General features: G+C 50.3%; 1 protein-coding gene across 2 annotated transcripts in view; it reads left to right on the top strand.

Annotated features, from left to right (window-relative positions):
- Window positions 1–16,207, top strand: part of LOC146190055 (protein rhomboid-like) — a 241,870-nt gene that overhangs the window by 206,167 nt on the left and 19,496 nt on the right. For both annotated transcript variants that reach the window (XM_084604785.1, XM_084604786.1), the window contains 2 exons: window positions 6,638–6,791; window positions 7,423–7,640. In XM_084604785.1, the coding sequence (XP_084460911.1) occupies window positions 6,638–6,791; window positions 7,423–7,640 (372 nt within the window). The remainder of the gene's footprint in view (window positions 1–6,637; window positions 6,792–7,422; window positions 7,641–16,207) is intronic.

Here is a 16,207-nt window from a genome sequence, read left to right on the forward strand (position 1 = left end):
TGCTCTTTATGAGAATCAGTGATTAATTGGATTATTAACAGAGGTGATACGTTGCGTTTCCACAAGTTTGTACGCTTTTCCTATCCGCTAAGTCTTACCAGGTTCGTTCGGCTCGACTTCTGAGCACGAGTTCTGCGGTAGCCGCATTTCTACAGAGAAGCACGAAACGCAAATGCCGCTCCTCGTGTTCTGTGTGCACATTAAAGACCTACAGTCGATCGAAATTAATTCGGAGCTCTGTACTAAACTGCGATTTCAGCTCTCTCTCCCTTCTCGTTTCACTCCATCGTTTATCCCTTCCTGGATGCATGGCGCGGGTCGGGTGCGCGCCCTGCTCTTGCGTCCCGATGCGCACACTTCTTCGTGTGAGAAGAAGCCGAACTGCAAGACGCCAGTGCCCCTGTCTGTATCCGTGTCTGTTAAATATAAATAAAACAGAAGCTTGCGACACCAGCATCTTCGAAGAAAAAAAAATCGTCTATTAGAGTCAGAAAAAAAAAAAAAAAGCACTCTCCCTAGACAGCGCAGCGTGATGTCTGTCGTTGCTTGTTCTTTTTCGTGGCTCATCTAGTCGAGAGTTTGGCAGTTGAAGGCTCACAGTCTCTTACAGGCTCACCTCAAGGCGTCACCTCCCGCCGCGAGGTCGATCACATACATATACAAAGGTCGAGGTAGCGGGTTTGATCTCCGACACACATTACGCCTTGGGAAACATGAGCAGAAGCACGTCAGATCTTCGAGGGTCGCACTCATCGCGCTTGTAATTGACAACGGTGCGGTGGCAGTCCTCGTTTCATCACAAGCGGATGCGTTCGGATCATGGTTCTCGATAACCTTCTCCCCATCACCCTAGGCTGCCTCTGCACTCAGATATATTACTTCTTCATAAAGAAAATTAACTGTTTAGCTACGCGTTTATCAGCATATTTGACTGTGAACTAGGTGCGTCGCGCTCATTAAAAATGCACTTCTATCGATTGTGTTTTCCATTGACGGTGTGTCATTCATGTGGATAGCGCTGTATTTTCCACTTACGTTTCGTCTCGGCGCGGTACAGGAGTATTACGGCATCAAAATAAAAAGAACAGGGATGAAGCAAGATTCACCTCGAGCAGGCGTCGGGTAGCGCGCAGTGTGCGAGAGAACACGGTACATTCCCCAGCCGTCCACACCAAGCGCGCGGCCTTCTCGTCTTGCTTTCCGATGCCGGTCGCGTCGCGTTGCGCGCGTGCGGAGGCGGTCAGTTTGTCTTGCTCGGTTGCGCCCGCGCGCCGCACTCGCTGCTGCCATCATACGTATCCACGGCGGCATCGTCGTCGGCATTTTCGGCCCGGTGTTGCGGGCGTGGGCGGACGACGCGTCATATCTTCGCCGCTCCCCTGGCCGCTGCCGAGTCGGCCTCGTGGGCTCGGCTAGTCCCCTTGTGCTGCCTAATCGGATTCTGGGCCACTTAACCGCACATCGGTATGTCGCCGCTTGGAGCAGAGACCGAAGCGAAACTAGAAAGGAAGGAAGAGGAAAAGGGGGAGAAGAGAAGGCCCGAAGAAAAAGGACTAGGGGATGGCAGAATTGTAAAGTAGAACGTATAACTGATGAAACAAAAGAAATCGAAACAAGGAGCAAAAAGGGTTGCACAGTTATGTAAACAGTCATTATCATCATCATAACGACGATCGTGCCAGTTTCATTTGAATGTCGTGAGCACGGCTTGGCTACCGTATCTTGGCCGAAGAACGCCTCGGTTGACGAGTGTTTTGGTTTGACTTCAAGGAGAAGGGAAGGAAGCCTGACCAGTATGAAAGAAGGAAAACAGGCGGAAATGGAGGGAAGGAGATTAACGGTGTGATGGTCTTCCGCCCTTGCGCAACTTCCAGATGAATAGCGACCGAATTCTTTCACTGGGTGGACACGTCCCACGTGAAGAGTTCCGGGCAACAAGATGACGACGCTGTCCTGCGGGTTAATCTTCCTTCTTTCTGATTGCCTTGTCCATCGTGTTAAATGAGGTCATTGTGATTGCAGAGTATCAACTATCCCAACAATTAACACTTTTGAAGTGGTTTGACAGAGTCGTTCATCAAGGGCAACAGCGACAACTGCCTTTGCTTTCACTGCCTCCTCCACGGCACGGCGCGGTTGTGTCCACTGAGAAATGAGGTTACTGTTATTTTCATTTCTTCGTAGTTAATTTTGTCGCTGGCCTTGTTGACTGGCAGACCCTGAAAACTGCATGACTATGTCGACAATGGAGTCAATGGCTAAAGGAATACGTGGTAAGGTCAAACATGGGAGAGCATTGTTGTAGTGGAGGTCGTCCACGTTGTTGCATCTCTCCCTGGCTGGCTTATAGCGAGTGCTTCATCGACCTAATGACCGGTCGATGAGCTGGTATACAATGAGCCGAGCGCTCGGACCCTTTGAATACCGTGCAGATGCTGAGCGAGGAGAGGAAAGGCGCAGTATCTTTTTCATTTATCGATGTACACCCGAACAACTCTGTGAGGGGAAGGTGGATGAGGAGCGAGAGAAAAGTAGGTGCCGCATTGTTATTGTTGTTGTTGTTGTTGTTGTGGCTGTGGGAAGAAGGAAAAGAAAATGCACGGGCCTGCTACTGGCTCTGTAGCTGAGCCATCTCCGCTGCCTCGTGCGGACAGAAGCGAGAAAGTAGAGAAGAAAGAAAAGAAAGACGCGCGCCGCAACAGCCGTCGTCCACCACCTAAGCGGTGGCGGGTGCAATGACGGCCTGCAACAGATAAAAATTTAGTGGCTGGCTAGCCCCCGCCGCAAGCGGCATTGACCTACCGTCCCAGCCCCGTAGGGCCAGGAACAGCCACACTTCACCACCTCCCCTCCCCACATTGTTGATGGCTTGTGGTTTAACGTCCCAAAGCGACTCAAGCTGTGAAGAACGCCGGAGGTGAGGGGGTTCCGGATAATTTAGGCCACCTGAGGTTTCCTTAAAGGGCAATGACATTGCACAGCACACGGACGCCTAACGTTTCGCCTCCATCGATGTTGTTTTTGTTGGGAACATTTATTCTCGGAAAAAGCAACCGACGTTAAAGATCGCCAGGTGGTCGAAATTACTCCGAAGCCCTCCACAGCGGCTCCTCTTTCTCTCTTTCCACATTCGTTCCGACTTTCCTGCCTTCCCTCAAGGCGTGGTTCAGGCGTCCACAGAAACAAGTGTGACAGATTGTGCATCCCATCCTGTGAACCAATTATAATTATTAAATGCGGCCGCCACGGCCGGGATTTAATCCCGCGTCCTTGGGATCAGCAGTGGGCCACCTCGGCGGGGCCTTACAGCGGAGGGTTCCGGAATAGTTTCAATCACCTAGAGCTCTTCTAATGGGCTTCGACATCGCGCTGCACATGTGTGTTTTTGACATTTCGCTCCAATCGAAACGTGCCGCTGAAGCCGCGTGGTTCGATCCCACAACTTCCCGTCCAAGCAGTCGGGTGAAATAATCCCCGAATCTACGCTGCTGGTGTCTTCTAGCCTACACGGCGGCTCTGCAAATTTCAAGACTGATCCCAGCTCTCCTCACGGGCCCTGTAGGAATGCGAAATCGGACGTTATGGCGGTGGGGGTCAATCACCCCCGCAAGCAAGCAGCAGCGCGCGCACAGCTGCTGCTTAGCCTCAAGCTGAGGGGGCGCGTTCTTCGTTGGCACGTGAGACGCTGCCCATCGGACGATCAGCCAGCAGCCAATGACCAGCTACCGGCTTCCTCTGGCACGCGTCACACACGTTTTCTTGCCATCCCTATCCCCGCTGGTAGCTCCGGGACGACGCCTGTGAAGAGCGACCGATCTGCGGCGGCTCTTAAAGCTCCTGCAGTCTACTCGACCGCATACCGCTCTTTTGACCGACGTCCTGCTCTGCCAGTCCACGCTGCGGGATTCCTAGCGGCGTCTGCACCCACCTTCTCCGGATCTGTTGTCTTCCCTGCCTCGGCGTGTTTTGGAGGCATCACGTTGCCTGCCCTTGTAGCGATCGCTGTTTCTCGCACGTGGTGGCATCCGGAAATAGCGCGATGACAGTGACGTCGTGGCCAACCAGTATGTAATGACCGTATTTGTCAAAGTTTACTTCTCCGCTGTACAAGGTAGCCTTCAGATTGACACTGCCGCTTACCTTGCCTTGCCATTTTACCTGCCGATGGTTACGTTGCTTCGCTATGTCGTTGCCACGATATAGTGGCCGCAGACTATCCCGAGGCTATGGAGAGCAGCCTCTGCCTAACAAATCGCTTGGATTGGATTGGATTGTTTCTGAAGGCCTTTTTATAACGGTATAATTCGGATGGGGAATAAGATATAGGCAATTCCAGACTGCTGCGGAGTCTGTTTCACCGTGGATCAATGTCACTTTTATCATCTCTCTTCTGGTCCTTTTAAGGTTTACATTGTTATTCGGAAGCACGCTTGGATAAACAGCCCCTCTCTTCAAATGTAAAATGAATGTCTTGATTTGTGATAATGATGCGCATACAAGTATAACTTGTTGAATTTGCCTCCTCCCCGAGTAGCGCTGCCGCGCGGAGAGCTCGAAGCTGAGGCTTTCAAATCAAATCAAGTGCGAAAAAAGTCAGGAACAGCGTAATGTAGTCTTTATAATTTTGCGTGTGTTTGTTTCGAGCGTGTATAGTGATGAGCCCGTTTTTTGTTGCTTAGACTGTGTATACGAACTCCCTGTGTGAGCCTAACCAACATCACTGACTGTAATTGTTTCATTTGGGAACAAGTGGCGCTACACATCGCCCCTCCATCTATAGATATACTTCCATACAGCCTCTCCCCTTGATTTTTCGAAATCAGACATCCAGCTGCGTACTTCACTGATCTGATTTGCTCTCCTCTAGTAAAGGTATGCTAGTTTGATTGATTGATTGATTGATTGATTGATTGATTGATTGATTGAGGCTTCGTTTGGGATGAGGCTGTGATGAGCACTTTAGTAGAGCGCTGTATGTTAATTTCGACAGGTTTGATGCTAGATACCTCAGCACACGTGCGTATACACACACACACACACACATATATATATATATATATATATATATATATATATATATATATATATATATATATATATATATATATATATATATATATATATATTGTCATTCCTTGACAAAGGCCGGACCCCGGCCGAAACGTCGGATTAAAGTGTTGTTTTTTCATCGTGAGTCACCTACTTCAAGTTTATATATATATATATAATATATTTCTTTTGTTTTAACCAAAATGCAGATGCCGAGACCGGGCTCGAAATTGCGCGTCCGTGTTCTATAGAAGGTGCTCAGTTACAGCAGCCACGGTGATGCCTCAGCTTGCGGCAATTCTGCAAGCTTTATTGGCCGTTGTTCCGACCAGCTACTGCAGATATGTCGAGGCTGACTGCGTTCCGGGACCAGACAGGCTCGTTCCACTAGCCCTTCAATTCGATCGCGACGACACCGACGATTGTTATACTCTTCTCCTCCGTTTCGGGGTCGGTATATTCCTGTCCTTCGGCGGCAGCCATGGGCACGGGGACATGCACACACTTGGATCGATTGGCCCCGATTGGTTCTGCTTCCTTCTCTCTTCTATACGCCTGCCTCAAGGAGTGCGCGCATTCTTCCAAAGCGATGTGCACAATGCCGCCGATCTGGTCCCCCGATTCCAATCTCGTATACGTCTAATGGCTTCGCGTCGGCATTGCCGCATTCGCCTTCCCTATATTATGCAGCCTTGCATTGTCCTCCTCTAGTGCTAGTAAGCAAAGTAGTAGTAGTTGTTGGTATGTGTGTCCTGAAAAAAAAATGCAGAGATGAAGGGGCACTTTTCTTTCTTCCCTCCTTTCTTTCGGTCTCTCATTTCTCCGTCTTTTTTTGTCTGCCTGAATTTGACAATTTTTTTTTTTCAGGACGTAGATATGTAAGTCCGTACATAAATGCAGTATAGTCTGTCATTTTATATCTGAATGAACTTACCCGGACGTTGGAGCCGAAGTGCTGAATAACGTACATATGTATGACCGGCCGGCCTTTCTATCCTTTGAGGTTTGATAATTACTTGACCCTCTCTTTACCGGATGGCTTTCATTCATTACGATTCTGCGCTTGCTTGTCTCCTGAAAAAGAAGAAGCGTGCGATTCACATGTGCCACGTATTGTTTGAAGCCGTTTTCCCCTGCAATGTTTGTCGGCATCCCCGCTGTGCCGGCGTCGCTGGGCGAACGAGCTTCTTTCCACTTTTTGAACTGACAGCTAGCAATCAAACTAGGGAGCATCTTTTTGGATAAGCGTGAAAAGGACTTATCTCGACCTACTTCAAAACGTATCCTACTTGTTTTATCTCTATTGATGTTATTGTTTTAGCGTGAAATAACGTGCATAGTTTTTTTTTTTACTTCATCTTCTCCCTTGACTGGGGGCGGAGCTCAGTGATACACTAGTTGTTGCCAAGTTTGCGCGGCCGTGGTGCCGCAGACATCACTGATTGTCATTGTTTCATTTGGGAACAAGTGGCTACGTGCTGCAACAGCTGGTGCGCTCGTGTACTGTTTGTTTCGCAGTTGAACGTGCGGTAAGTGTGAATGTGTATTCGTCAGTAGGTAACCCTTTCCCACTTTTTGGCTATCACAGATGAGCGGCAAGCGCACTCGGAGCTTTAAGATCGCCGTGCACCGCCGAGACGAACGTGACATCTGGCAGCAACCTCGTGGGGCCGCTGGAGGAAACTGCTGCCAACGACACGGCACGCTCAGCGCCGCCACCACTCCCGGAAGGGGATACCACGGTGAGTGCGCCCTACTCTTATTGTAGGGGGCTGTACCTGTACACACGCTAGTGTTAAGGCGAGAGCCTTTAATGGCTCATACTGTCGGCGTTCATTCGTCCGGTTACACAATACCTGTAATTCAAATAACGTCATGATGAGCCATTAGAAAAAAAAAAAATCCTGTCTACAGTGGGAACCTAACCTCCATCCCTTGGGTCCCCATCCGAGCGCTTTAGCCGACTCCACCACGCCCGGGATCGTGAAACGCACATCATAATTCTCCTTGTCCGCCATAAGGATGATAGTAGCGGTGACAATGAAGCTGCAATTAGTGATAATGACAGCGATATCATTTAGCAATGATAATGACGGTGAATTCAGTTGATAATAATAACTGGTGCTGGTGCACCGTGTGCACCAGCTTTCACATTTCTGCAGTGTAGATTCCACAGTGCTCTTGGAAGTTTTGCATACGTGGGCTATCGCATGTTGGAAGCTAACCGAAGGCCGCTGTTTCGCGGCCCTGCTAATAGCGCCGATAAAGCCATGACCAGTGGAAACGTCATCGCATGTGGTGTGGTACGAATGGCGTGGCACGTCGTCACAGCATCGCTCAGTTCGGTGACCCGTGGTCGGTGTATACGCGCAGGCTGCGGCTCGTCTTCGTCGGCGGCCGACGAGGAGGAAGGCCCGTGGCGCCGCCCTGGCGTCGCGGAGGGAGGCGCAGGAGGCGGCTCGCTGTTCCGCACCATGGTGCGCGCCATCGCCACCGAGTTCTTGCCGGACGGCAGGGACCGCAAGTACTACGCGGACCACTACACGTGCCGGCCGCCGCCACTCTTCGTCTTCGTTGTTACGCTCATCGAGGTAAAGCCCCCCGCCTTACGTCACAGAGTCAGTGGAAATTTTGAAAATTTTCCAGTGACTCCAGCTTGTCCGGTCGCCGCGCTTCCTCTAGCGGCCGTCCAAAAGAGGCAAATGATGGCGTCAATATAGTTTCCATTCGATCTGCTGGAGAATCCAAGCTTCCAAGAATCTGAAGAAACCAATGTTCAGTGGGAATCTATATATAGCTTTCGTTGGTCTGCAGATTAAACTCATCGGAGGAACTCACAGACCACCGGAAGCTTAGTGAAAAAAGGAAAGAAAACGCTTACTGAACCGACGGACCACTTATGGGAAGAAATTAGAACGAGCGGTGTAGCTTTTACTGGTCCATCGCATGGAGCACTGTTTTAAGCAATAGCTTACACAGCTAGTCAGGTCGAAAAGCCGTCAGCCTAGAGTAGTAGTCGGCGCCGGGAATAATCGGTGGATGCGTAAAATAACCATATCATGGTAATTCCTGGTTCTAGTGATTGATGAATGGTTGGAGTGTGAAGTTAGACTATGAGAAGTTAATGAAATTATTTCAATTAATTGATTAATTGATGAATTAAAGGATAAAAAAATGGGGGTTAAGGTGTCAGCATGCTCAGGATGAAAAGGCAATGTTAGAATATGATAATTTAGAAAATTTGGAGTCTATAATTGATAAATTAATTGAAATAAATGGGAAAATAAAAAATGCCTTCAAAGGTGTCAACTTGCTCAGAACGGAAAGCCAATATTTGCTGAAGGTAAGTATCGGTGTAGAACGAGCGTATAGTTTTAATGGTTCGTCGTCTGAAGCATTGATTTTTTTTTATCGTGAATCCTAACCAGCTGTCCCAGATGTCGATTCAACCACATGCAACGGTCTGTTTGACACAGCGCCACTAGATTAGCGTTGATAGTTCCCCTGACCGCTGCGCCAGCTTAATCAAACCTTCGTCCTGCGCAATATGACCTGGTGTATAGTCCGTATGTGAATAGAGCGGATCTAATTAACGCCCAGTGTCTACACGCTGTGTGGCCGCTGTCGAGTCGACTTCATTTTCGTCATCTTTCCTCTTGGGCGTGTGTGCCCCTTGCTTGATCCACTTGTTTCCTGTTCTGTCTGTCCGTTCAGTGTGTTTACCCACGCACGCGTCACAGGGCGGCGCGGTGGTTAACGTTACTCGCGCCCACCGCCTCGGCGACCTGAGCGTGGGCAGCCTTGCCTAGGTTCGTTCCGTCTTCTCTACGCCGCGTTGCCGTGCAGCCGCCCACGGGCACCGGCCGTTCTACAACACACGACGGTGTGAATGGAGTTCGCGTGTATGCGCGCGTACACGTACGCATTCCGGTTTCCCTCATCGACGCTCGGGTACGCCTTTCACGTGGCTCCTTATTTTTCTGCCCCGTTTGAATGAACTAGAGCCCGGGTAGAGCTGGCGTATGAAGCCCATGGGGGCGGTGTGATTTGCGTATGCGTAACCCTTCAGGAATGCAGAAAAGCATACTGGGTATAGATGCGATTTGTATGGTTTCGAAAAAGCTCTTATAGCTGTAGCAACAGTAAGCCACATAGCAGTGGGCTGAAGAGATTCAGGTAGGCGGACGAGATTCGAAGTTAATTTTCGGGGGCAAGGTGGACGCAGTTGGCGCACGCGGCAAAGTTAATTGAAAGAATATGGGAGATGCCTTTGTCCAGCTGTGGACGGGATGATGATAAGCTGAAACATCGTGCCTGCGCCGTATATGTTGCACACTGATAGTCACCGACTTCACTATTTTGCAGTTCAAACTCTCCACCTCTCGTTTTATGGAGGGGGAGAGTTTCGGTTTTCGAGCAATTGTCTGTGAGCATGTTCGGTCTGTGGTCGCGTGGTCCTGGTCTAAGATCTGCGCTCGCTCAAATCCTGGACATTCATTAGCTCGGATACTGCATCTGCTGGTTATATTTGCTGCACTCTTTAAGCGATCCCCTGTACGATCACTCATTTATTTGAGCCTTTGATCCAGTGACCCAGTGTGGACTTTGAAGCCGCTTGGATCACGAAAACATCTTTTTTTTTTTTTTTCACTTTATAAGTTATCGAGGTTTCGCCTACTACTGAAACATATCGCTTATTGCTGAACCGTTCGAATAATGTGGGGCCAGAAAATGTCTCCTCGTGAAGGTATGCGCGACTTACTCCACGGTATTCTCGTACTGCAGTATTCAGTTCATTGACATGTCGGGTGCCGGGTATACGTTTGAAATAGTAGTATACTTCGGTTTTAAAGGCAGTACTGACGGTACATGGCACGCTCAGTTTAAACAGAATAAACCATCTGATCCAACAATCGGGCCATCCGACTGGACAGGAAAGGAGGTGGCCTTACACTGAGACGTTTGGTCAGCGGTCTCCGCATCCGCCGGACTTTCCTTTATCACGAGCTCTACGGCTATCCTGGCCATAGCTGCGCCGGGCATCTGAGCAAACTCAGCGTCACTTCCTGCCACCATTGACTCGCTTTTTTATTCCTTAGCTTTGCATTCGTCCGCAGCCGCTTCCGGTTGGTTGTTGTCGCACACACCTCCCCTCCCTCACACGCGCGCGTCTGTGGCGATGCGTATGCATGTGGCAGTGGCGTACCCCCGGCGAGTCCCGCCCGCGTGTTTGACCGGATGGATTGCCGCCGCCTCTTCTGACGGGCGACAGGACGGGCCTGGCGGAAGTCGACACCAAAAACGAGGATGCCTTTTTCTGTCTGCTGAATTTGGCGCTGGGGCACGAGTGAAATGCATCGTTCCTGCGGGCGCGCATGTTCGCGATGATGTTAACGAGCCGTGCAGAACGCGCGAGAGCGATGGAAAGAAGCAAAAAGGAAACAAAGCCTGGGTCGTCGCAGCCGTGGTCAGCGCTCCCTGCTGGCACGAACCTCGGTTCATTTCGCCCTTGGCGGTGTTTGCCCTAATGGAACCAGAATGTTGAGAGCCAAACGACGGAAAGGTCATTTGCCCGATGGCCGCCGGCGTTGACCATCACTCCCTTCGGGTTAGTATCCGCGTGCTATCGACCGTAAAGCAAATGGCCAACGGAAGCACATTTCTTCAAACCTGGTATGGTTGTAAAGGATTGGTCTGTCGGTATAGATTTCAGACACGGTAGCGACCGCGCTTGTTATTTACTGGATGGGATGTCAAGCTGCCTTGCAATACGACATTTACTGCAGCTGTCGTGGTCGGTTTACTTTTACACTCCCAGCACCCTTGAGTCGAACAGCTGTCGCAAGTTGCGTTCGCGCTCGTGCAGCTGACAAGAAATATGTCCTGTTATTTTTAGGTTGCGCGCTGTGCTGCTTGCAGAACCTACTAACGCGTCTGATCGGCTCTTCCAGCAGACAACACAAATTTTCAAGAGAAAAGATTCGGGTATCCTCCCGTAGGTCGGTCGTCTCCTTTCTTCATAGCCTCCGTCACCCACCAATAGCATCGTCCAGCTTCTTTTTCTCCTACATATCCTCCCTCTCTAGTGCCTGAGTCGCTATGAGGGCCATAAACCACACTGAAGCTGTTTCGTAAAATACACGAAGAGCACAAGTTTAGTAACGCCCGATCATTAAATGCATGTTTTCTTGCTTGCATAACAACTCCATGCACCATGGGTTTCAAGGAACAATACGTGGTCTGTTGCGATTATAAAGCGTCCAGCAATGCCACTCAGGATGCAAGCACTCATAGCTGAATAGGAACCAACTGCCATTCGTCAGAGGATAACTCGATGTTCCTAGCTCTGACGCCAACGAACAAGTGGCGATTTACTCGCACCAGCTGCCCAGGGGTCACGGCAAATGCACTCTAATTCCAAAGGAGGCACGGAAGAAGAGAATCTGTGAAACATCGTATTGAAAAGCCTTGCTGCGGAGAAGCTAGGGAGATCAGGGTGTATGTATTCCTTTTTAAGGCCCGAACAAAAACCGCCCTATAGTTGATTGAGCACGTTCTCTCGGAATCATCATCATCATCAGCCTGACTATACCCACTGCAGGGCGAAGGCCTCTCCCATATTTGTCCACTTAACCCGGTTCTGGGCTAGCTGCATCCACTTGACCCCTGCGAACTTCTTAACCTCATCCGCCCACCTAACTTTCTGCCGCCCCCTGCTACGCTTTCCTTCCCTTGGAATCCAGTTTGTTACCCTAAGCGACCATCAGTTATCCTCTCTTCGCACTACATGTCCTGCCCATGCCCATTTCTTCTTAATTTCCACCACAATGTCGGTAACTTGAGTTATTTCTCTGACCCACTCTGCACGCTTCCTATCTCTTAATGTTACCCCTACAATTATTCGTTCTCTCTCTCTCCCTCTCGGAATAGGGCGGGTATTAAAGAGCGAAGATACCTCCAAGTACGCCCGCGAACCACGAAGTGTCCCATGTGGACACATCGTGGCTCCGCGACCACCGTTTATAGCCTGTAGCCTCCGGACATTCGCGTTGTAGGCCGAGCTGCACGTCCTGGTGTGAACCTCGCGCAGAAAGGTTGGATCAAGCATCAGGACCCTCCTGCTTCATGTTTAAGCTTCCCTTTTCTGCTAGCCGGGCAAAGACCGTCCTTTTCCTAAATTTTATTAATTCGTTACTGCTTGAAAGATATTTTTCATTCAGTCATCGCTGTTAACAAGAGAAGTGGGATTTCACTTCAAGCGCTTCGCCAACACAATCAATTATGACGGGACATGCAGCTTAGGCCAACGCTGCGCGCCTTCGTCGCGTTGGGGGCGTTTTTTCTTTTTCTTCTGATGATTTCCTTTGTAGGTTTTGTTTGATTGTTTTTCAACTTCACGCTAGCTCTTCTCACCCGAGTGGGTAGGCAGGCGCCCAGGTCCGTGGGCGTACAGGGCGGTTGCCTGAGCGTACTCTACAAACGGGCGGAGGTCTCCCGGACCGTTCCTGGTCTCACCCAGTGTCGTCGTCTGCAGCGGCGTTAAGCACACTTCCGGCACATCCGGTCTCACGTTACCCCGGATGTTACGCATTGCCTTTTCTTTACTTTTTTTTCTTCCGGCATGGCTCAATTCATGCACACCTGTTGCGGGAGTACCGTTTATTTATTTTTGCTTTCGTCACTTTAGAGTACACGCAGCTATAGCCACCTTTCTGGAACCCGGATGTAAAGAAGCAGCCAGACGACGCCATTGAAAAGTCTGTGTTAGTGTGTTAATTGTAAGGGTCGAAGCTTCATGGCGTTTCCTATATGTAACGTTCGTTCTTTGGTCAAGCGTGCACGATGTTAGGCTTCGTCATTGTGACGTTATATATATATATATATATATATATATATATATATATATATATATATATATATATATATATATATATATATATATATATATATATATATATATTGTTAACCGCGAAGTGTTTCACGGGAAGTCATTTCGACAACGGAATCGTTCGAACGGTTAAAACGGTTTTAGTGGTACCATGGATTGTTCAAGCAGGTCGTAGTGGAGTGCGACGCACGAACATTAACGTGCTAGTGACTGGTGCGAATATTTAAGAGGGAGGCGCTTAGCAGGCGGAAAAAGAAAAACGAAGAGCAACTTTTTTCTGGAATTAAATTCGTCCTGTTGTTGTTGATGATAATGATGAAGGCACCACTGAATCAGATGGTCGCACGCGGATGTAATAGAGAGTAGGTTTGGGCGAGATAAATCGCGCTTAGCATGCAGCCCTGAGCGTCGTTTCTATCGTTAGCCATACTTGGCAGGGCCTGGGTCAATTAAGCAGCTGAGAATATGTCGCCTTCTGCTTCGAGGACTTCCACGTTGCTCCTTTCTCTACTCCCTGACTCAATGGCAGGGAAGTGTCGCACACGGCTGAAACAATCGGTCCTCTGAGAGTCACCCTCGCGTCTTGGGGGGCCCTGGGGGCATCATTAAGGGGCCGTACTCTGCACGGTCGGTTTCGACAGACACGTGACGCTGCGCCGGCCACGTGGCGGCATGCCTTCACCCCACATGCCGCCCCCCCCCCCCCCTTCTTTGCCCTCTCTCTTTCTGTCCTATGTCGTCGTAACCGTCTTCGGGATGCTGTCTTGACGTTTCACGTGCCCTCCCAAGTGTTCGCTGTCTACCTCCTCTTCTGGCATTAACGGCACATAGTTGCCACTGGTCCTGCTTGTACAAGAGGGAGAAAGTGAAGGAGAAGAGCTAGTTGACGGCTAATTGAATTCCTGCGCACGCGCCGTGTGTCGCTCGGCGCATTAGGCCTGCGGCTCATTCCTGGCGCGCTTCCGGCCCGTGGTCTGGCCTGCCTGCGCACGTGTCCCTCGGCTCTTTTCACTCGGTGCCTGTAGCACATGCTTGCGCGGGTTTATACCTCCCTCCCTCCCCCTTCCCCTCATCGCGTGGAATGCTGAATCCGTGGGGTACTTTCTGGGAAACCAGGCTTTGGACGATGATTTCGTCAAAAGGGACAGGGACCACGCGTTCTTTCATCGTTGCGTTCAATATGTAATATGCGTGATACGCTAGGGACTCCTCCCTGTTCAGATGCGACCATTGCACTTCAGATACAGATGGAGGGTGAACGCGTACTTTTTTGGAGTGTAGCGCTGCTTCCTCACTGTTCCTTCAATGAATTCGCGCCTATAGCCGTTACGACGAATTCATCTTTCCATTCGCCGGGCTGTCCGCACTCGAGAGGCTAATGTATGTATACATATACAGTCCGCCTTGGGTGCCGGAAGTGAAAAGGATTGCGTCTGTGCGCGCTTCGTTTATAGCGACTCCGTTTTTAGTCTGGCTTTCCGAGTGAGGGAAATATCGGAGACGGCGCCTACGTTGTGTCAAGGGGCAGAAAAGGAATGGAGAGGAGGATGGCGCCCGCCCACTATTTACTATTGTGGGAAGAGACGGGTGGGCGTAAGGGGTTGTGTTTAGCAGCACCTTTCCATCAGGGCGGGCCGGCTCGCCTTCTAATCTTTGGCCCCTATACTCCCACCTTCACATAGGAACAGTTGAATTAACGTCTTTTGTAGTGCGTAAAATGGGCGCGCCCTGTCTATGTTTAGCTCAGTCGAGGCCACATTCAGTCTCCATTTGTGCAGCGGAGACACAGCCCCCTCCCCCCCCCCCCCCCTTTATTTTGCACTTTAGTTCGGTGTGCTTGCGCCCGAGCGCCCGAGCTTATCACTTCGTAATTAGTCGCCGCAGGTTAAAGAAGACGACGCGTGACCATGGTTATTCTTTACTAGTTACTCACTCTGAACTGCGTTTCTATAAGCTGTCTCTTGAGCGGCACCCTCGTATTCTGTCTTTTCACGGTGCGCGTTCCGTCGCTGCCTACCCTCAGCGAGCTCTTGACTACCCGGAAGCGCGAGGAACGATCTCTCTAGGGCATGCTACGGCCCTTGTTCCGTTGGGAAGAAAAAAAAAAAAAACAAGGATCAATGAGGAAAAGCGGAACTAAGTTACTAATGCGTCCTTGATCCCGTATGGCGTGAGCACACAGGACCCGGCGTTCCGCTGTCTGCCTCCGCCGAGTTGGGCCCCGGGCCCCAGAGGGCGTTGGCTGTCTGCAGCTCCACACAACGAGGGCGAAGCCCACTCTCCATCCCTCCATTCCCCTTTTTGTCTTCGTGTCTTGCCTGTAAGTTTCTCGAGAGGGTTCACAGAGCGAGGGCTGTAGCTGAGGGAACCACGCCTTGACGTCCCAGGCCGGACAGGAATTATTCATTCAGACCGCGATAGGCGCTGGATGCGGTGGAGCGGGCAGGCGTGTACCGAAACAGTTCGCTGCAGCGTTCTTAGCAGCTCTGCCTGCCGTCTGTGTGCAGAAAAAACACATTGTTGAGCTGGTCGATACTTTGCTGTTTGACATTGCTGAATTGCTTTGGTGCATTGAAAGTTATTGCTTTGGAAGCTGGCGTCGTCCTTTGGTGCTTCAGTCACCTGACGGCGAGGTACAACCTAGCAGTTCGTGCATTGAGATTGCTCATACGATGGCCCTGAGGCGGGAATACAAGACATTAAAGAAAGCTTGGAAAGTGCTTGAAACAATGTATGATGCATGTTTATTCGTACTGCGGCCATAAGTGGGGCATGAGCAGCAATGCCATTCGTAAGCAATGCTGTCCTGGAACAATTCCAGCTTTTCTTTTCAAGGTGATACTATGGCTCAGCACATATGTGAGTCCACCCGTGTGTAAAAAGGGGATGGGGTGATTGAGATAAGCGAACAGACCGCTCGCTGTATGAGTAGAATCAAGCGGCCGGTTCTAGCTGCTCGCCAACGCCTTCGAATATTTGTATACCCTTCGTGGAGAGAAGGTTGGGTGACTGCCCCGTAAACCAAATCCCCGGCACAGGTACCGGGCGCCCCGTGCCGTGGCAAGCGTATGAAGGCGTATTCCTAGCACGCAATGAAGTGTGCATTGCGGTCGACCCCTGCTCCTGGCCAGTGCAAATCTATCCACCCGGTGTGGTCGTCGAGGGAGAGGCGAGCGAAGAGCACCGCGCCCTTTGGATAAAGAAAGAATGGGAGGGCCGGGAGTCGCTAGCTTAAGCTCATCACTCGGCCGTCGGTGCGTGTGTGGCCAG

The sequence above is a fragment of the Amblyomma maculatum genome, chromosome 5 (assembly GCF_055883805.1).
Source record: "Amblyomma maculatum isolate TAMU_Amacu chromosome 5, ASM5588380v1, whole genome shotgun sequence".
NCBI lineage: Eukaryota > Metazoa > Arthropoda > Arachnida > Ixodida > Ixodidae > Amblyomma > Amblyomma maculatum.